The sequence below is a fragment of the Pediculus humanus genome, genomic scaffold, assembly GCF_000006295.1.
Source record: "Pediculus humanus corporis 1103172108288 genomic scaffold, whole genome shotgun sequence".
Classification (NCBI taxonomy): domain Eukaryota; kingdom Metazoa; phylum Arthropoda; class Insecta; order Psocodea; family Pediculidae; genus Pediculus; species Pediculus humanus.
This window is the reverse complement of record NW_002987857.1, coordinates 428894-450581: the sequence shown is the minus strand read 5'-3', so window position 1 is coordinate 450581 and position 21688 is coordinate 428894. Positions and strand designations below refer to the sequence as shown.

The window sequence follows — 21688 nt, the reverse complement described above, 5'->3', positions numbered from 1 at the left end:
AAAATGCACACATTGGGTTACCGTCTAAAATCTTAAATTTTCACTAGGAACATCGGAAAATTTGGCCAAATCTATTAGAAAAACAGAAAATCCAAGGAAATATAAAGTAATATAAAATGGCATAATGGATTCCTGCTCATAATAAAATGCAAACAGTGGATTCGCGCTCATAATAAAATGTAAACAATGTATTCCCCTCTTAAAAAATTGCAACAATGGATTTTCTTCATAATAAATTGCAACAACGGATTTCCCCTTCATAAGAAATTGCAACGTGTAAGGGGAAATATTTCCCCTCAAACTCTAAATTTTTCACTAAAAACATCGAAAAATTTGACCAAATGTATCAGAAAAACATAAGATTCAAGAGGTTTAAAGTAAAATAAATTGCAACAACGGATTCCCCTCTTAATATAAAATGACAACAGTGGATTTGCGCTCATAATTAAATGTAAACAATGGATTCCCGCTTAAGATCGTAATTTTAAACTAAAAATATCGCAAACTTAAGGAAATGGATTTTTTTATTAAGGATTTTAAAAAATAATTTAATTAACTCGAGTTAAAAAAAAAAAATTAAGTACTTATTTATTTATTTATTATTATATTTATTACATAATACTTAATTATTTAAATACTAAATCATCGAAATAATAATAAATTACCCTTATACAAATGTTAATCGATTTAATAATAATTATAAATAAATAAAAATCTGCAACTGAATGAAAAACAATTTAATAAATTGTTTAAAAATATTAAGTAAATCCAAATCCCTCGGTGCCTTCTTTAATGGCCAACAGCAAAGCTTTTTCAAATTGTTCGTAGCTATCGTAGCTGGGGAGACAAAGTTGATTAAAACTGAAAAATTATTATTTTAAATTATGATGACTCAATTGTCAATGTTTTGACAACAATTTTTATTACAATCGATTATAAAATCAATTAATAGTAAGAATTTGATTAGTACATTCGATAATGGATAAAAAAAGAAAAACTCCATCGAAAAGTACATTACCAAGTGTGAGCAGTAGGCAAATTTCCAAATGTCGGAGCAGCAGACAAAGTAAATTTAGGTGAAAGATCTTTGAAACCGCCAGGTGGTAATTGAGAACAACCAGTGGTAAATTGTAAAAGTCTTGCCATTTCTTCAACAGTGAAATTACTTATCGCAGCCCAAAACCATTCCAAAACTCTTTGAAATTCTAATGAGTTTCCATTTACAATGTGATTCGCTTTGAAATCTCCAATATCATATTCTCCTGTTCCGCATAAAAGTAACTGGAAAAAAAAAAAAAAAACAAATCCTTAGTAAATCAAATCCGAATCCCCTTTAAAAAAAAAACAACAGGATGAAAAAAATTAAAGTTTTATCAATTGACATTTCCTATACAATTCTATCCCTTTTATTTTCATTAAACACTCTATTAATAATAATGATTATTTAATTTTACCCTGAATCATTTTGAATCATAAAAAAACCTTCGCGTTATATTTCTTTTCTTTTTTCCCCCTTCACAAAAACACTTTGCAACAAACAACTCAAACATTTTGTTGTTTTTAATATACGTATATTATTGAATTTTCACCGACCATCACCTTTGAAAAAAATAATTTTTATCATTTTTTCAAAGCACGAAAATAAACGAAAATAAACGAAAATAACCGGAAATTTTTGATTTCACAAAACGCAATTTCAAAAAACTTTTTTCATTCAGGTTAAAAGCTAACAAAAAAATATTTTTTCATTAAATAATATTATTAAAATAACAAAGTTATAATACTTTTTTAAACGAAGTTAAGTGTAGAAGATTTTCTTTTGTAAAATTAAAGTTTGACTTAATTGAAAAATAATTGACAGAATGACATTAGCCAAATGATATTTAATGAACATATGAATAACTTGAGTAATAATAATAATAATAATAATAATAATAATAATGATAACCACTTCTAGGAGTTTTAGTGTTTACGATGATAACGGTTGCATTTTTCTAGAAAAATATTATTTCCCAGAAGAAGTTTTATCAATAATACTAAGTTATGTACATCCAAAAGATTTGGTGTTTACTTGCAGAAATGTTTGTAAAATTTGGTGTAACTTGATCGATTCTCAAGTATGGAGGATTTTATTTACTAGAAAGAATTTATCATTAAATAAAATTCAAGAGTTACCCTGGTTCGTGTGCTATTGGATGGTTAATAAAAATCCATTTAATCGTAATCTCATTAAAAATGGATGTGGACAAGGTAAATTTATAATTCAAATGTTTGAAAAATCGTTTAGAGAGAGAGAAATTCATTTTGTGAACAAAAATTTTTTTTTTCTTTTAGAAGGACTTAAACATTGGAAATTGGTTACCAACGAAGGAGATCATTGGAAGGTTGAAAAATGTCCAAAGGGTTGCGATGACTTTCCAGAAGATCCCACCAATGATGATTTAAACACTTTTACATCTTGTTTTGCAACTACCTACAATTCTTGCAGCAAAGAACAAATTATTGATTTGAAAAAAGAAGGGGCTGTGGCACAAATTATGGATTTGTTGCAACCGAAAATAACAGTATCAGAATGGTTTGAACCTTTTTTTCATCATGCCGAAAAATGGGTGATCCATACATACTTAATAAGTGAATTGAAGCCCCCACCCTCATTGTACAAACTCATAATTTTTTACAGGTATTGTGGCAGGTCAGATTCTAGATGTATATACGAATTTAAAACAGCAATTTTAGACGAACATCAAAATCCGATTGATGATTTTGAAATTCGAAAAAATTTAGATAAACCAGATGGAGCAACTTGGCAAAAGGTCAATATACATAAATAAGTGCAATGTAAAATGTATAACCAAATTAGAAATAAACAACTTGAATTTTTTTTTCAGATAACTCACATATTTCAAAATTATGGCAAAGGAGTTCGTTATGTTTGGTTTTATCATTATGGTCAAGATCTTATGTTTTGGAAAGGTCATTTCGGTAGTAAAATGACCGGATGTTCAATCACTATCGATTTACCAACCAAAATTCATTCTTAAATTAATTCTTTAAAAAATTTTTTGTCATTTGTCTCTTTATAAATGTATTTTTTATAAAAAAAAAATGAATTTTACTTACTTCTAATTCGTTTTCATCGAAAATGCTCAACAGAGAATCCGGTATCAATTCGTTGAGTCCTTTTAAAAAGTATTCCACTTCTGATTTAACACTTGAAACTAATTTATATTGTGCCAAACAATCTAAATAATGTTGTTTTGTGTCATTTGTCACTCGAATCTGTTTTCGATGAGAAAATTTTTTGTTTTTTAATTATCGAGTTTGATGTATTTATTTATATATGAAAAAAAGAGAAACTTTCTTACTTCGGATCCGTTCGGTATTAATTCTATTGTTTTAATCAATTGACCATTTTCGCAATATTCTTCTTCAATAAAATACAATTCCATATCTTCGACATCATTTTCTTTTATGTATTTAATTTTACTTAAAAATAAATCGGGATCATCTTGTTCGAAATATCTATAATGGATTTTCAAACCGATTATTTGAGCGAGGAAACTTCTTGTAAATTTGGCTTTTACCATTTGGCTGCAAAAGAAAAACATTTTTTTTAATAAATATAAAAAAATTGACTTTTTGATAAAAAAAAAACCGATGAAGTTTACCGAAATTTTCCTCCCAGTGCAGATTCGAATAAACATTTCCCAACAATTTTACCAGCAAATTCATAATGTTTTAATTTAAAAGATGGCGGCCTTTTGGAATTCGGGTGTACTAAAGCTTGTTGATTATCGGAAAATGCGGTGAATAATTCGTTACGAGCATCGAATAAAGAAGAACATAATTGATTAAACCATTCTCTACGAACTCCGCCACAATCTACACCTGATAAAACATTTTTTTTTTTTTTTAAATATTGATTAGTAGTAGTACAACATTGTAGTTCAAAATTGTATTCCTTACCCTCTTCTCCGATAAAGGAAACAACAAAATGTTTACACCAATCAGATGTAGAAAAACTTTTCGTTGCTCTCATGGAAGATTCAACGATTTTATCACGATAAATTTTCAACGCGATTCTTTCGTGGTGATGCTTATGATGCAATTTTCTTATTTCGTGATAAAAAAAATCTTGCTTATCCTTAAACGTTTCCGAACCCCCGATATTTTTCAATAAAAAATAATTAAAAGTTGCAGCTATTACGTTTTGATAATTGGAAGCCAATTCTACTCGACCCTGACATCCATCATCTATCGTGAACATGGGCCATCCATCTTGATTGTTATTACCGTGAAAATAAAACTAAAAAAAAAAAATACATACATGTCATTAATAATATATTTTCCATTGAAATTTTCTTTAAAAATAATAATTTGCTCAAATCGAAAAGTTACTTTTGTAGAAGGACACAAACGGAATGTCAAAAGTCGAATTGGAATAAATTTAAGTATGAATTCTTTTATGGTGATTTGCTTCGGAGATATATAACAAAATACTTTTTTTGGTTTTTGCAAAGTTTCCGATTGTATTTTAATTAATCTAGCTTCGTAGCAAACACCGTTATTATTGCTCGCGATATTTTTTTGAATTATTTCAGTATCAATATCTGAAATGGAAAAATTTGTTTTGTTAACGTTTCATAGAGTTGAATTTTCTAAAAATCTCTGTAGTACGTACTATTTAAAACAATAATATTGAAATCTCCATTACGGATTCGAACGTTATTAAGAGTGACCAAAGCATGATAACATCCTTCGCATTGAAATTTTAAAAGAACTTTAATTTTTCCAGAAGTTCCATCGTAGAAGAATCCCGATTTGTGAGAACCGAATTCTTGAGAGTCAAGCTGTACATTTTGTAAAATCTTTTAGGAAATTCTATAAGAAGCATATTACTTTCGAATCAATGCACTAATAACCACAAACTGGAAGACCATGTTACCTTGCTTATTTTAACACTGTATCCTTTTAAGGCGGCTGCTGGATCATTGAAATGGCAAAAATTATCAAATTCGTCTCTAGGTTCGATAGCGAGAGTGTAACGCAAATCTAAAGTGCAAACTACGATTGAACTTTGCTTCAAAAGTTGGGTTTTATTGGGATCCGGAGGACCTAAAAATAAAAAATTCAATTTTTTCGCAACTTTTCTTTTGTTGTTGCGTTTTTACGTTATTTTAAAACACGAACCTGAATTAAATACTTTAGAAAATGGACTTCCACGAACGTGACATCCATCAATTTGTACACTGATTTTATATACACCGGCTCGCCGGGCGGTAAATTTAATTCTTGCAATGTTAGCGAGATTAGGGTCGCAACCGCCTAATTGACAGATGGTGGCTATTTGACGACTACCCTCTGATACTTCAACGTTTAAGTTGTCGGTATTACATATGGGATAAGCTTGACCATTGCGTTGATAAAACTAACATTCAATTTCAAAAAGTCACAATTCAAAAAATTTTTAGTTTGAAAATAGCTAACACATTTTTTCCAAAGACATATCTTACTTCCACAGTAAAAACAAAAGTTTCCCCAACAGTTTTCGGATCTTCCCATTCGAACAAAACCTTACAATTAGATGGTTGTAAGTATTTTCCAGTAACATATTGCAGTAATGAAGGTTTAGCTTTGGGAAAAAATAGAGGCTGAGCCATGATGGCAAATGTAATAAGCCCAGCCATACAAAAAGATATAATTCCGAGTGACCCTAAAAATTTTTATTTATTTAATGTAAATGAAATCAAAATATAATTAAAACAATTCTAATTTAAATATGTATGTAAACTAACCCCATTTCCAATTTTCTTCATATTGAAATTCCTCCAAAATTTCATACCATAAATTTAGTTTTACTGTTTCTAAGTCATTTTGAGAATCAAAACTAAACTTTTTAGCTTCACTCAATGAAATAAAATCAAACTCGGGAAAAGATGAGCTGTCTATGTAATAAATATCATCTAGAGAAGTGATTCCATTTTCTTGTAATCTAATTTTATATTTATAGAATTTTTACAAAGAGAAAACATTTTTATAAAAAAAAAAAAAAAAATTACTTTGCAACATAAAACAAAGTAATATAAAAAAATTAATAATAAATGCACTAAATTTCACAGCACTATTAATGTTAGTGTATATTCACCTGGAATAAAGATGTTCGATATTGTGAACAGATAACCATTTTTTAAATATCAGTTCTTTCTTCAATAATGTAGATGCCACTTCGAGTTTTTCTTTATCAGTTGCAGATATATCAAGTTTTAAATTTAATTGGGCACAATTTCTTAATTGTATTATTCCTAAAAACAAAACAAAATAAAAAAAAACTAAACTTTATTTTTTTCAAAACCAATAATAAATAAGATTAGTAGGATTTCATTACTTTGAAATTAATACAGTTTTTTTTAAAATTTTAACTTTGGTTTAAAAGTTAAGTAAAAAAAATTTTTTATGACTCTTTAAAAGCAGAGTCGAAAAAAACGTTTTGATGACTTTGCTCGAGTATTTTCTTCTTCTTCTTCTGGTATTGCAGGATTGGCCATGGATTGAAGAACTCCATCAAATTTAGCAAATCTGCTTTCAACTTCACTTAAAATCAATTCACAATTATTGATTGATTGACGTAAAGAAATTTCTGCTTTTTTATCAGATTCCGATGTGGCTTCTGTGTTCCTATCTAGTTTCATTCTAGTCGTGGCTATGGAGTTATAAATTTCTTCATTAAATGCTAAAACTTTTAAAATTTCCTCAAGGGAAGTTTTCTTCCATTTCTTCTTTATTTTTTCATAGACCCAAGGTAAAGGCCATACACCATTTCCAAAACTCTTGGCTTTTCTTTCTAAAACTAGCAACTCTTCAAACAATCCTTCTACTTTAGAAGCATCTTTTTTAAAATTATCAACTTTATGCTCCAATTCAGCTTGATCTATAGCCATTTCATGCCACCTCATTTTGTATAAATATATATGACTTTTAGTTGAGCAAGACACAAAAATTTAGTTTCTTTTTATTCATTTAGGCATTTGTTTGTAAACAGCATTCAAATGTTTTCAAAGTAAAACTTGCAATGCATAATAATATATATATAGCAAAGTAAAATCACTTTAATCAACTCTACATAATTATACAAAGTAATTTAAAATAAGCATTCTCAATTTTAATCAGTTACTACTATTATAAATTAAAAGTATTTACCATGTTTTTTTAAAAGTGACTTATATTCACTTAAATTGTGCTCTTGAAGCCAAATATCTACTTCTGAAATTTCAGCTTCATTTTCATCAGTATTGTATTCAGTAAAAATAGCTTTAAATACAAAATAGAAGGTGCAGAAAAAAAAAATTCCACAGGCAGTTTTATTACACTGCACCATTTAAAACCGAACAAATTAATATAATTGTACCTTATAAAAAAAATTTTTTTTTTCTAGGCATGTTACGTATCTAAAAATTTATATTTTTTAAAGAGCGTGATAAATATAGTATGATAAAATCGTGAGTTAAACTTATGAAAAAAAAATAAGATCTTTCATCACACATTTTTAAGAAATTTTTTGTCAACTTTTAAAATTGCGGCTAATTAAAATAGGCTAAAGGAAACTTAAAAAAAAATATTTTTTTTTTAGTAAATAATTGCATAATATCTGAACTTTTTTTTTTTTTTTAAACTGCGCATAAATGAAAATTTAAATCGATATATGTAAAAGAAATATAAATTTTGATAATAAAAATTAATTTTTAAAATGATACTAAATCATTTTTCATGGCCTTGGTATCGATAAGTAAAAATCATAAGGAACAATAAGTAATGATGATGACATTTTTTGACTACTCAAAATTATTTTCAAAAGAAATACAGTTTGAGTTGGTAAAAAATTGAAATTTCAATACTTGAAATATTTGTACTTTTATAAATAGGTCGACAAACCCTGATTTTTACTGTAGATGAAAAAACTGTACTAACGCTTACACGGTAAATGAATTTAACAAAGTATAAAATTAGAAAAAAATTAAGTTCGTATGCAATTAATTTTGCCGCATTTTTTTCACAGCCTTTTTTGACGGTTCTTAATTAAAAATTGTTCAAAGCCTCCGCTATACAATAAATCTCAATGTTTTCGTTACTTGTTCCCAAGTTGTAACGGTATTTCGATAATTCATATGATGCATTAATGTGATGATATATCAATAATTTTTCATGTAAAAAGTTGTAGTTCAGTTATTAAAATTCAAAAATTTTTCACAGAGTTTTATCAAAAAACAATAAATAATGTTAGAACCAGATAATTTAGATCCTCAAGAAGTTTTAAATCATCTAAAAGCTCTGGGCTTCAATGAAATCACAACTAAACAGTTAAACGATTTTCTTCACGATTTAAAAAAACTAATTAAATACGAACAAAAATATGGTTACATTTCATGTGGAGTTAGCACTACATCAAAGTCACATGACACTAGTTCAGTTTGTTCATGTTCTGAATTAGAAAGCACTGAAAAATTATCTAATAACAATTCTTTTACTAATTCCATTATATCTGATTACTACTCATTGCCATCCTCTTGCAGTGACACTGCCCACGAAGAACTGAATGAATTTTCAATTGAATCTAAAGAAGATGAAAATGACAAAAGCACCATAACCAAAGTTCAGCCTTCTTGTAAGTCATCATCATCGAATGTACAACAATCCTTGGAAAAATTTCAATTTGTATTTAATTATTATACATTTTCAGTTATTCGTCCCTGGACACAATCGGCTAGTAAAGAAAATTCATTTAATAATAGAAAAAATTTAGATCCAGTTAAATTATATCACCATTATAAAGAATTGTGGAATCGTAACAAAATACCTGGAAAAAGTAATCACTCACAATTACGTTGGTTCATAAGAAACAAAATGCTTGGACAAGAATCTCATACAAAAATTATTTGATGATAGTTTTCCAATTTTAAATTGACACAAGTTTCTTTGTTTTTTCTTGAACTGTAGAATTAAACTAAAATATTTTACAAAAAAAAAATATTCAAAATGGTTACATATTCAAATTTAAAAACCTTGTTATTATTAATAATTTTATCGTATAAATAAATTTGTAATTTATTCTTATTATTATTAGTTATGCATTTGTTAAAAAAAAAAAAATTTCAATTTAAATTTACATTTAAAAAATTTATTACGATAAAATATATTTTTTTTTTATAAATAATAAAAAATTTATGTGATGTAAAATTTTTATAGACAAATATTTTTAACAATATTAAAATTTTAAAAAATAATTTTTTTTAAATGTAAATATTGCTTAAAACAATATTCATTTACTGATTTATTTGGGAAAATTGGAGATAAAATAAAAAAAAAAAAGAAACAGTCATTGTTGAGTACCTTGATTCATATCTCCTAATGAAACTAATTCTTGAATAACATTATTAGCTACTCTTGTGAAGCTATCTGTCATGTTATTTTGATCACATTCCATGGCTGATTTTGAAACTTTGTCATCTAACGTTAGATTACTAGATAAATTTTCCGATAGGTTAGCATCAGTCATCATTGCCATCCTAGTCAATTCGGCCGAATCTAAATTACCTAAATTTAATTCAAGGCTGTACTGCTGAGAATCCATGTCCAACATGGTGTTTCCAGCATTTCCAGCAACGTGAGATCTATTAGAATTGTTTTCAATTTTTCCCATGTTACCAACATCCGGATTTCCGTTATTGTTGTTCGCGGACGCGGATTTCGAACTTGCGTTCGGTGGATTTCTCGATGGGAAAATATCAGAGTATGGCAAGGTTGAATTTTCCGATCCGTGAGGTTTGAGAGGTCCACCACCTCCTCCTCCTCCTCCACCACCACCGGGCGAAGAATATCCGAGGTCCGATTTGAAAGGATTGTTTTCATTTGGTTTGAGTTCTATGAGTCCTCCTCCCGCGTTGTGTCGGAGCAAATTAACGTTCGAGTACGTATAGGGTACCGGTGAAGGAGTGCTATTGGGTGAAGGGGGACCCGGTGAAGCTCCCGGATACATTGGGCTAACGTTTCCTCCGTACATGTAAGACACAGGACTCGCTTCTGACGGTTCGCGTTTAACTTGCAACATGTGGTATCCTCCATCTGGACTCACGCTTCCGACGAATGTCGATCCTACAAAAACAATAAAAATTATCATTATAAAAAAATACTCATTAGCAACACAAAAAAATTTACTATTTAACAATAATAATAATAATAATAAATAACCCACCTGTTTATAAATTTTCTTCTTGATAATAATAATAATTATTTCCCATCACCATTTATAAATTATTCCCATAACCGACAAACCCTTTTCGCATATATATTTTAAACGCGTTATTGATAACAAATTGATAAGGGAGGATCACGACACATGTGAAAAATAAATATTTGAGACAGGGGGTCATGGTATACAAAATATTTTACCCCAAAAACAATAACGTGAAGCAAAAAAAATGCCTTTTAAACCGCCCCCAGAAAAAAAAAAAAAAAAAAAAAAAAAAAAAGAAAACTACTCACTACTATCATCATCTTGTGGGGGTCTTAATATATTCTGGGGACTTGATTTTCCGCTATATTTTTGACGTTTTCGTCTCAATATCACCGGATCTATAAAAAAAATTAAATTTAAACAAAAAAAAATCTTTTAAAATAAATAAAAAAATTTATCCCCCCTCCCCTCTACAAATAAAAAAAAAAAAAAGAGAAAAAGACAATGATGATGATGATGATGATGATGCTGTGTTATGGCAGGTTTCATGAAGATGAGCATAGAATAATAATAATAATAAAAAAGAAAAGATTGAGAATCATCTCATTACTCTATTTAAATAATCTCACACAATATTTTTTTTAAATGCAAAAAAAAATTTTTTTTCTTTCCTTTTTTTTTTTTTTTTTACGTACAAAATATAAAAGTTTTTTTTTTTTTTTTTTTACATCACCAAGTCGTACAAATAAATATTATTATTTTGTGACGTCATCAATAAAATAACATTATCATTATTATTAATTAAATAAAAAAAATAATTTCTAATACAAATACTTTTTCAATATATAAAAAAAATTAAGCGCAACAATTTTTTTAACGAAAAAATTTCTTAAGCGACCTTTTTTCCATCATTATTATTATTATTACTATTATTATTATTATTAATTTTTTTCTTATTGTTTCCTCTCGCTTTGTAAACAATTAACAAAATAAATAAATAAAAGACTAGAAAAGAAAAAACAAAAAAAAAAAAACTAAAATAATTAAAAGTAAAAAAAAATAAACAACCGTAATGTAAAACAATCGTATCGAAACAACAACAACAGCAACAACAACAACCAACAAAAAAAAATAAATAAATAAAATAAAAATGAACGTTAATAATAATAATTATTCCGATTGAAAAAAATATAAAAAAAATTCAATTAATCTCTCAAGCGTTTTTTTTTCTTTCCATTTTTTTTTCCTCCATTTTTTAATTGACTAGATATTTTTGTAAAAAAAAAAAAAAAAAAACTTACAGTCGTGTATAAAAAACTACGTATAAAATACATTTTAAAAAATTATCATTATCATTATTATTATCATTATTAATTTTCCTTTTCGCGACAAATAAATGAATTAAGATATCAAATGAAACGACAAAAAATCTTCTAAATCTATTTTCAGCTTTATTTTTTTTAAAAAGAAATTTAACAACGTCACAATATTTTCCTCCTCGTTATGTAAAAATAACAATAATAATAATAATAATAATATATTATTATTTAAATCAAAAAGCTCGTCACGTTTTAGAAGGGGAAGGAAACCAATAATTTTCTAAAGTTTTCCCATACATATATATATATAATAATTGAAGAAAATAAAATTTTCTTTCTGCTGACACGTTAAATGTTGGTTTTTCTTCTTTTTTCGTGGATCCATTTTTCATCTCAACAATATCATTTAACAACAATTTCATTAATTTATTCTTATTATAAATATTTTCAAGAAAATACTTTTGTGTTAAAATCCCATAAAAATATTATTATCATCATTCTTTTGTTTAAATTTATAAAAATATATATTTATATATATATATTTTTTTTTTTTACTAAGTGACGTTTTGAGGTCTCGTAACGGTTTTCATTTCTATATCTTTTAATTTGTTGTTAAAATCGTTTCCCGTTAAAATTTTACCCTTTTCCACGGGACTGTAGTAAAAAGATATTTCGTCGAGTTCCGTCATGGACGCGTGGGGGGCTATGGAAGTGTACAGTGCGTAATTTTCCGCTTCCGTCAAATCCATGCCTAATTCTAAATCGTCTCGAGTCAATAGGTAACCTTCGCTTTCCTTTTCTACCTGATCCTTTTCGGTTTTCGCGGTTAGGTCGTCCGGAGACGACACCGCAAATCCATCTTTGTTCGGTTGATTTTCCAAACTTTGGTGAAACCATTTATTTAACGACTTTTCGTTCGCGGTTTTATTTTCTCCTACGTTTAAACTACTCTTGGAGGTGTTGAGAGTGTTCGGACTCGCGGGTTTGTGATCCGCGCTTTTAAGAGATTCCGAACTTTGACTCGTTTTCATTTTAACACTGTTAGGAACTTTATTTTTAGAAGAAAATAATTTTTGAAATAAATTTTGTTTCGTTTTTGTCGATTCCGGGGTTTTGGGCAAATCCTTATGGAGAGGACTGTCGTCCGGTCGCCTGGGTGGCGTTTTTTTAACCCTCTTCGGTGGCAACGGCGGTAATTTTTCCTCCATCGAACTCATTTTACTCATCAATTTGTTTTCGTTAATGTTGATTAATGGACCTTGTATGACAGGCACATCTTCGTAGCATCTGCTTTCCATCGATTCGATCGGATTTTTCATGGCGAGTTGCAAGCTAGTGTACGTTTGATTATCCCTAAAAGAGTCCCGACAGTCGACGGACATATTTTCCAAATGATTATCCAGTTCGGGATGAGATAAAATTAATTTTTCCCGGGTTTCAGCGTATATTTCATCGAGTTCGGCCACTTGAGTGATCAGATCGTTAAACGACTGCGAATTGTCGTTAGGTTCGGAATTGTTTTGAATTCCTTTTATTTCATTTTGACTGAATCGATCCTCCACATTTGAATTGTAAACCTCGTCAGGTCTTTTATTGCTTTCGTGTATTGATTGATTGTTTCCAGTTCTCATACTTTCCTTGTCATTAATGAAATTATTTCGTGGATTTTCTTGTTCTAATCGTTCCAAATTTTGCGTCTTCGCCACGGTTTTCGAATCCATCGTCGAATTGTCCTGATTTGGTACGACGACTAAACTACCTCCCGAAATAAGCGAGTCTTTTCTATTTCCAAAATCCGGCCTTTCAAGCAGGGGTTTCTTACCCTCGCAAACGGAATTTGCCGTTAGAGACTCGAATTTTCGTTTTTGCGTTTCGGGCGTGAGAGGAGCATTTTCGTTTAAAATTTTCGAGAAAGTGTTATAATCCCCTTTTTTAGATAAAACCCGTTTCAACGACCAAAATGTAGCCCTACCTGAGTCTAAAGGTATAAATTGAAAAGGTACGCTTTCACTAACAGCTCCATCGGATGGCCTCCTCAGCTGAACCCACACTTTAACCGGTTTTTCAACGTCAATATTTTTGTACTTGGGAGTCCGAAATGAAATAGCTACTTGTTTATGAACCTGCGTGGGTTGGAAATCACCTAAACCTTCCCAAAATAGATCTCCGTCACGCTCTTCGTAAAACCGAATTTGAATATCTTCTTTAGCAACTTTTTCACATAGTAAAATTATTTCCTTTCCCCCAGCTACCGATGCTGAGCAATCGCTTAATTTACATATTGTTAAGTCTGACATGGCTTCTGAAAGAGCATGAACAAAAAAAAATAAAAATTATTGAATCGTAATTAAAAATTCATTAATAAAAAAAAAAAAAAAAAAAAAAAAAAAACATACTTTTGTCATAAATAGGATCGGAGACGATTGGGCGTAAAGGTATTGTAAATTCCTCTTTTTTAGGACCTTCGAGAAACACTTGAAAACACAACCGAACGCTGTTAAGATCTATACTGCTTGGTTGAACCTTATGTGAGAAACCAGCTATAAAAGAAAAAAACAAATTAATTAAATTTCTGGAATCTCTTAAGGTATAATCAGGTATCAGGATAATTTAAAAAAAAACTCACTTCTAAACGGATCAACTCGAATTTCTTCTCTAACTTTAAGTGCTTCTTCTATATCTTTTTTTTTAACACATTGGATACCTAAATTAGAAAACGTTATCGTATCACTATTCATTTTGAGCGTGCAAACGCCTCTGCTGCAACCTTCTTTCCCAACTAAATTATGGGGATGAGGTCTGTAGGGAGCATCTTTGGTGACACAGGAAACTACCACCACTGCTCGACCGTTGTGGCCGACGATCTGTAAAAAAAAAATTTTTTTATTAATCACGTCGTGCAATTTTCGAATTCCAAAAAAAAAAAAAAAAAAAAAAAAATTCACCTGTATTCCGGGGTATGTTTTGTTTTCCGGCGTGGAATTGACTCCTGGTATGCTACCTGCTGACCTGCCCTCACATTCGTAGCGAAATCTCAATGCTTTCGAAGCAGGTTGCTCGATTATTTTAACGTAGGCTCTGGGCCTCCTCGAATCTGGCTCCCCGTTGTTAGGTAATGCTCCAGCATACATTTCGTCCGTTTCTATAACTTCGACTAGAATGTTTTTAAAAAAAAATTATTCATTCATCCTTAAATTAAAGATGGAAAAAAAAAAAAAAAATGAAACGGATATACTTACTGACATCACTTATATTGACACCCGAAGACCTTTCGGCATCCATAACTTTAGATTAGCCAAAAAATATCTGATATCATCTGAAAAAAAAAAAAAATCGTAAATTATTAAATTAATTTTGTAGAGAATATACGCATTTAATAAATATAAATAATAATAATAATAGCAAGGGGAAAATTTTAACCAAGACAAATAATACGAGAAGAATTAATTATGAAACTGAATAAATAATAATAATAATAATAAAACTCCATCGTTTTTTGTTTGTTTGCAAAAAGTTAATCCGTAGGTGTCCGACATAAAACCAACAACGTTCCACGATACCATTTTTTTTTTTTTTTTTAGGGGAATGAAAATTAGAAATTTCTCTAAGTTTTCCGGTAATTATAATTTTCTCGAAATACGGAAATGAATCGTCCCGAATGAAAATTATTGTCTACAATATAACTTTTACGAATCCCAAAATAAATTTAGAAATTATTTTTATTATTATTCGCATTAAAGTTTTTGTAAAGTTTGTTTTAAACAGTTCGTACCGGAAACGCCTTTTTCTTATTATAAAATTTTTAATCTAAATATTTTCTTCCGGGTCAAAATATTTAATTTTAAACACGTATATAAATGGTATAAAATCATTTGATATTTAAAATAACGTGAAAAACTATTTTAAAAAGGATTTGTGTCAGACACACATACACGCATATATGCGCGTGTATGTACACACGCACTACCAAACACTTAAATAAACTAAAAATTGTTTATTGTCAAAAAAAAAAAAAAAAAAAAAAAATGACGCATAACAAGAAGAAAGTTTAAATTACCATCTTTCTTCTACCTGAAGTTTTTTTTTCATGACACCAATTCTCACACCCTCAATGATTCATTACATTAAACAACTTTATAAGAGAAATTCATTCAAAAAAATAAACTTTTTTTTGCACCGAATTAATGCCTTTTTTTTAAAAAGTACCAACTACTATTTACATAATAACAAAAAAATTGACATTAATAAATAAGTGATAAATAATTTCAACCGAGATATTATTATTAATTTTTTACCAATTAACTAGTTTTAATTAAATTATACACTTATAAAATGGCGCACGCACACGCACACACACATACACACATATATTTTATGGGTTTATTTGCAATTTATCACGTACGCAATGAAACTTGAAAAGAACGTGTTTGATCATTGTACAAAAGATGAAAAACCCTCTGGCTTTAATTGAATGATATGCCCCCCCAAGAAAAAAAAAAAAAAATTAGAAAATTCAATTAAACTAATCGCGACGATTAATATTATTATTAATCTAAAAATATTTTTAAAAATTTTGCTCAACCTGGAAACCTGGAATCCGATGTTTCAAAAATTTCCCTCCCCCCTTTTTTTTCTGTAATTTTCAAGGAGGAAAATAATAATAATAATAATGATAAAAATCAGGAGAGTAAATAGAGGTTGTTCGAAATCGATTACAACTGACATTTGAAAATAAATTTTTACTTCCAAAGAACTCATGGGCTTGCGATTTACGAAAAAAAAATAAAAAAAATGGAGAAACGTGAAATTCTAATAAAAAAAAATTTCAATTACAATAAATTTTTCTTAGAATTTAACCCAAAATAATAATAATAATAAATTATCTAACTTGAATACGAATGCAATTAAATAATTTTCCCTCTTTTTTCCCTCTTTTTGTGTTTCTTTTATAAAATTCGTTAAAAATTTAATTTAAAAGTCAAATAAAAATTATTAGTAAGTGGTGATAATTATGAAAATTTCTAAAGAAGTAACATTTAAAATAATAAAAAAAAAAAAAAAAAAAAAAACTTCCTACAAAAGAAAATAAATAAATAACGTCAATGGTTTGTTTCATTCTCAAAAATATTAAAGTGCACGTGGTCGTGGTCCCTCGTTCATAGAAACAGACCATAGGGCACCAAATTATTGTGTAATTTGATCAAGATCACTTCCCCCCTCCCACTGCCCCCCAAAAAAAAACTCTAAATCTTGAATGATACAAAAAAACAAGAAATAAAAACTTTTGTAAAAGTATTGCACTATTGGGTAAGTGCCAAACCGAAACCTGTAAGGTATACACGTTGGGTATTTCCCTAAAACGCGAACTAATATGTGACTAATATGTTTCACGTGGGGGGGATTTCCAATCGTACCTAAATTAAAATTGCCCAGGAGTAGTAAAACTATTTTTAATTAATTATAATTTATATGTGACGTAAGAAGAAAAAGTTAATGAAACTAAAAAATAATAATATTATTTACGAAATAAAGCGGACGTGAAATTATATTATTGAATGATTTGTAAACGAAAAATTAATAATTTTCACTTTCATTCAAATTCAAACGGAATTAAAAAAAAAAAAGTGAACGTGTGTATATATGAAAAATTAACAGACCGTCACTTTCGTGACATTCGTAAACGTCACAATCATTTTTTTTTTCCGTTACATAATTTTAGTGTATTCTTCATTCAATACCTTTAAACATCATCATGAGGTCATTTAAAAACCTAAACAAGTTTAAATCCGGATTCCTAAATTCTATAAATAAATATGTGAATGAATGAATGAATGAATGAATGAATTTTTAAAAAGAAATGCAAATCACATATAATAATAATAATAAAAAATTCTTTCCCTATGCTTTGTTTTTTCTTTTCTTTTTGGAATTCTACCATTAAAACCTATAATTTTTTTTTTTAAATTTAAGATAATTAACACACAAACAGGTACAATGTATTGATAAGTTGATAAGTTTTTTACAGCAAACAATTTATAATGTTAAAAATGTTGTGAAAAATTGATTCGAGAAGTATAAACAATTTTAAAATATATCGACAACAACAAAAAAATAGTCAGGACAAAAACATTCTCGAAAAATATACTCAAAGCGATTATAAGTTAAAAAAAAAAACAAATGCACACAAAAGTTTTATAAAGTGTGTTTAATATTCAAGTCAAGAAGTAATAACAATAAAAAGCTAGGTTTTTTTTTTTTTTTTTTTTTTTTTGTAGCTGGGTCAATGGACAAGTTTTAATGTGAGTGATTCATCATTTAAATGATGAAATTTAACTAAGTTATTATTATATCTGTTTTAAAAATATTTTTCCTTTCCTTTTCTCGACAAATGTTTAAAATTATATATATATGTAAATAATTTTTTGTTTTTTGCTTTCAATGTTAGCATTAGTATTTATAAATAATTAAAACTTACGAGTAATAATAAAATTTTTGACTAAATTTATCCAATCGATACAAATACTTGCTTTTTTTCCTTTCATTCAATTTTTTTAAGCAATTTAAGGTATTTAAGTATTAAATAATAATAATAATAATAATAAAGCTAAGAAAATTTTAAACTAAATATTTGGAAAAAAATTAAATGGTAATTATTCGTATATAAATTTTAAATTAAACTAAGCTAATTGAACTTTCTTTTTTTTTTTTTCATGTTATTTAAAGTTGTGTACTCAATTAAACTGATACTAACAACTGCTAATTTGTTCTATTAAAATTGTTCTACAAGCTTAAAAACTAAAACAAATGAAAAAGAAATGAATGTTTAAAATTTTTTTAGTAACGAAAAAAAATTGAAAACAGGATGTTAAAAAAAAAAAGAAAAAAAATTTATAAAAAATTCATTACCTTATAAGTAAATTTTAATGTTTCATTGTTTTGAATTTTAACTAAATTTTAAAAATTATTTATTATTTATAATTTTAAAAAGGACAAAAATACTTTTTTTTTTTTTGTTGCCAATTAATAAATCTTTTAAATTTATTATCATTGAATTTTACTTAGAAATTTGACAGTTAACGTTTTTACAATTTTAATTCTTTAAAACTTGATGCTTAGATTAAATATTATTTTAAATTCTTTAAATGAAAATGATATAATAAAATTTGATAATTATTTTTAACCAAAAACTATTTTCATTTAGTTAAAGTATATAATTTTCAATAACTTAATGCGAAATATAATAATAATAATATATATGTATAAAAAATGAGAATCAATTAAACCAAACCACACGTTATAACAAATAGAATTACTTTAACGAAAATTATATACGTGTTTAAAATGCATTATCGATTAAAATTAAAAAATATTTATATAAATAAATATATATATACCTGAATTTTTTCCATCATTGCTACAAAAATTAAATACTTTGATTAATAGAGAGAGAGAGAGAGACAAGTACTACTCGAATAAAATTAAAATCTAAAACACTTTGTCACATACAAACCACATAAAGAACAAATAAATTATTATTATTATTATTTAACTAAATAACAACAAAACTTTTTCCACACGAGTTTAATAAAAATTGTAATTCTCCCCGAACCAGAGAAAACTCGACGTCTTTTAAACTACTGTTCTTATTTAAAATAAAATAAAATAATTTTAAAACATGGTCATCATGAATTTCTTAGAATAAATATTGATACCGTATAACGATTGGTTAAAACATTGTCACGTGACACTAACCCACGTGATTATCTGATTAAACTAAATGGCTCTTACTTTTTCTTATAAAAAAACCGTACGCAATTTTTTTTTTTTGCAAGTAATTACAGGACTATTTCTTTTTGAATATCAATTTACGCAAATTTAAAATATTTAATGGATTTTGAGAATTTTAAATTCTCGAAGAAAAAAAAAAACGTTATAAAACCTTTCGTTATAATTTATTTGTCGAACCGACCGGTGAGGGAAAGTAGGGATACAGAAAATTCTTTTGCAAATTTTTTTTTTTTTCGAATGCAAAACGACGTTGTAAAAAGTTGAGTAAAAGAAAAAAAAATCTAAAAATGGAAATCAGGTTTAATTTAAATATTGACAATTGAAATTTTAAGTTATTTTTTGTTTTTTCATAGTGAAATACTTAAATAAATATTATTATTATTTGAGGTTGACAAAAAAAAAATTATTGCCAATTAAAAATGAAATTGTAGAAAGCTTTAGAAAAATCTCTAATTTTTTTTTTTTTTTTTTTAATAAAATTTTATAAACTTAAATTATTATTTTCAAAATATTATTTCATTAAGTAGACAAAAAAAAATCATTTTTATTTATCGATTATGAAAAATTTTAACATTTTCCACCTACGACATTTCAAACAAACAAACAAACAACAAAATATAGTTTTTTTTTTTTTTACAATTCATTTAAACCTTATGAACAATTTTTAGTTTTTTTCTCTTTTATTTTTTTTGTAGGAAATAAAAGCAGACAGAAATTAAAAATTAAATTTTGTGCAATTGGAATAATTCCAACTAAAAACAGTTCAAAAATAAAGCAAAAATCACGAAACCGTTCAAACGGGATAAAAAAATTTTAACTCTCAATCTAATTGTAAAAAAATTAAAAAATTCTCAAACGAAAAAATCATTTCCCCCCATGTACCTTTCCCTCCCCCCAAACCTTTTATAAAGTTTAAAAAATTATTTAATTAAAATTAAAATTAAAATTAAAAAAAAAAAAAAAAAAAGATTTTCTAGTAGACACGAATCGTCCATTAGACTTAAAAATTTGGCGCCGTTAAATTTATTTTGTTTGACTCACCATTTTATACAAAAAAAAAAAAATCAATATTTATCGATCGATTTTAAATTAATTATATTATTATTATTATTATTTAAATAAAAATCATGCTTTGATTATATATACATCAACAATAACCCCCAAATCATTATAAAAAAAAAATTTTTAAACTTTTAGAAAGGGGGAAAATTTATTAATTCAAAAAAAAAAAAAAAAAAAAAAAAAAACGAAAAACTTTTAATAATTAAAAAAAAAATAATTTACGTAAATTAATGAATAATAAATAATAATAATAATGATGAATGTATTACGTTACCCCAAAACACAAAAAATAAATGCAAAATTACAACGTTTAACTCGTGTAATTTTTAAAAAAAAATGTTAATAATAATAATAAATTCACTCGGAAAATTAAAAAAATAAAATAAAATAAATTTTATATATAAATAAATAAAAATGTGGGGATCCTTACAAAACAAGTTATAAAAACGTCCCTGACGGGTTTAATAATAATTTTCAAAAAAAAAAAAAAAAAATTTTCAAATCGGGGTCCCCGTGACTCAGAATTTTCTCAAAAACAAAAAAAAAAAAAAAAAAAAAAAACAGCAGCAAAAAAAACTGTTGGGCATGGCAACAAGAGTCATTTAATTATATTGCATCGATCAAATTTTTTTTTTTTTTTTTTTTTTCACTTTCGTTACATGTATATTAATATTATTATTATTATTTCTTACAAATTTTGTTATACTAACTAGGAAGCACCATCAACAACAACAACAACAACAGCTGGAAAATGGATGGAAATATAAAAAAATTATTATTATTATTATAATTATTATTATTAAAAAAATATTTTTAACCAAGTTTTCAAAAAAAAATAATAATTGAAATTAAAAAGGACCTACTTTATACAATTTGACATAAAATTTTTATTTTTATACATATATATATTCTTTTTCAATAAAATATAATAATAATAATAATAATAGATCGTTCCAAATTAATTAATTTTAACAAATTAAGTGGTTTTATAATGTTTTTCATGTCATGTCTCGAGGGTAATTTTTATTTATCGTCTTTTCATTTGGTTTTTCTTTACCATAAATAAAATTATTTTTATATATATATTAATAAATAAATAACCTTATTATTATTATTATTATTAACACGTTTACACGTGTGTAAATATGATATTCGTTTCTTTTCATTTCATTTCACGTTTACTTACATAAAATTTTATTTTATTCTTTCATTTTTTTTTTTTCAATTAAAAAAATTTGTTATTATTTATTATTATTATTATTATTATTATTATTATTATTATTATTATTAA

At 26.8% G+C, this 21688-nt stretch overlaps 5 protein-coding genes across 5 annotated transcripts in view; 2 read left to right on the top strand and 3 right to left on the bottom strand.

Annotated features, from left to right (window-relative positions):
* Positions 1–1014: 1014 nt before the first annotated feature.
* On the bottom strand, positions 1015–6953 carry Phum_PHUM534170 (ubiquitin-protein ligase, putative; the record flags this gene model as incomplete). The annotated part of the gene is made up of 13 exons (XM_002431476.1): positions 1015–1281; positions 3121–3279; positions 3366–3591; positions 3669–3888; positions 3967–4306; positions 4399–4610; positions 4682–4850; positions 4946–5115; positions 5191–5428; positions 5514–5713; positions 5796–5992; positions 6146–6286; positions 6496–6953. 13 exons carry the CDS (start codon positions 6951–6953, stop codon positions 1015–1017), a joined length of 2997 nt encoding a protein of 998 aa, XP_002431521.1.
* A 1318-nt stretch (positions 6954–8271) lies between these two features.
* Phum_PHUM534160 (uncharacterized protein) lies at positions 8272–8934 on the top strand (the record flags this gene model as incomplete). The annotated part of the gene is made up of 2 exons (XM_002431475.1): positions 8272–8659; positions 8735–8934. The coding sequence occupies 2 exons, from the start codon at positions 8272–8274 to the stop codon at positions 8932–8934; spliced, it is 588 nt and encodes a 195-aa protein (XP_002431520.1).
* A 436-nt stretch (positions 8935–9370) lies between these two features.
* Phum_PHUM534150 (uncharacterized protein) lies at positions 9371–10337 on the bottom strand (the record flags this gene model as incomplete). Its single annotated transcript, XM_002431474.1, has 2 exons — positions 9371–10146; positions 10319–10337. The coding sequence occupies 2 exons, from the start codon at positions 10335–10337 to the stop codon at positions 9371–9373; spliced, it is 795 nt and encodes a 264-aa protein (XP_002431519.1).
* Positions 10338–12101: 1764 nt separating this feature from the next.
* On the bottom strand, positions 12102–14829 carry Phum_PHUM534140 (embryonic polarity dorsal, putative; the record flags this gene model as incomplete). The annotated part of the gene is made up of 5 exons (XM_002431473.1): positions 12102–13849; positions 13944–14087; positions 14174–14411; positions 14493–14701; positions 14787–14829. The coding sequence occupies 5 exons, from the start codon at positions 14827–14829 to the stop codon at positions 12102–12104; spliced, it is 2382 nt and encodes a 793-aa protein (XP_002431518.1).
* A 6559-nt stretch (positions 14830–21388) lies between these two features.
* Phum_PHUM534030 (uncharacterized protein) overlaps positions 21389–21688 on the top strand; it is a gene marked incomplete at both ends in the record, with an annotated part of 2801 nt that continues 2501 nt past the window's right edge. Inside the window, one exon of the mRNA XM_002431472.1 lies at positions 21389–21413. Coding sequence (XP_002431517.1) covers positions 21389–21413 — 25 coding nt within the window. The remainder of the gene's footprint in view (positions 21414–21688) is intronic.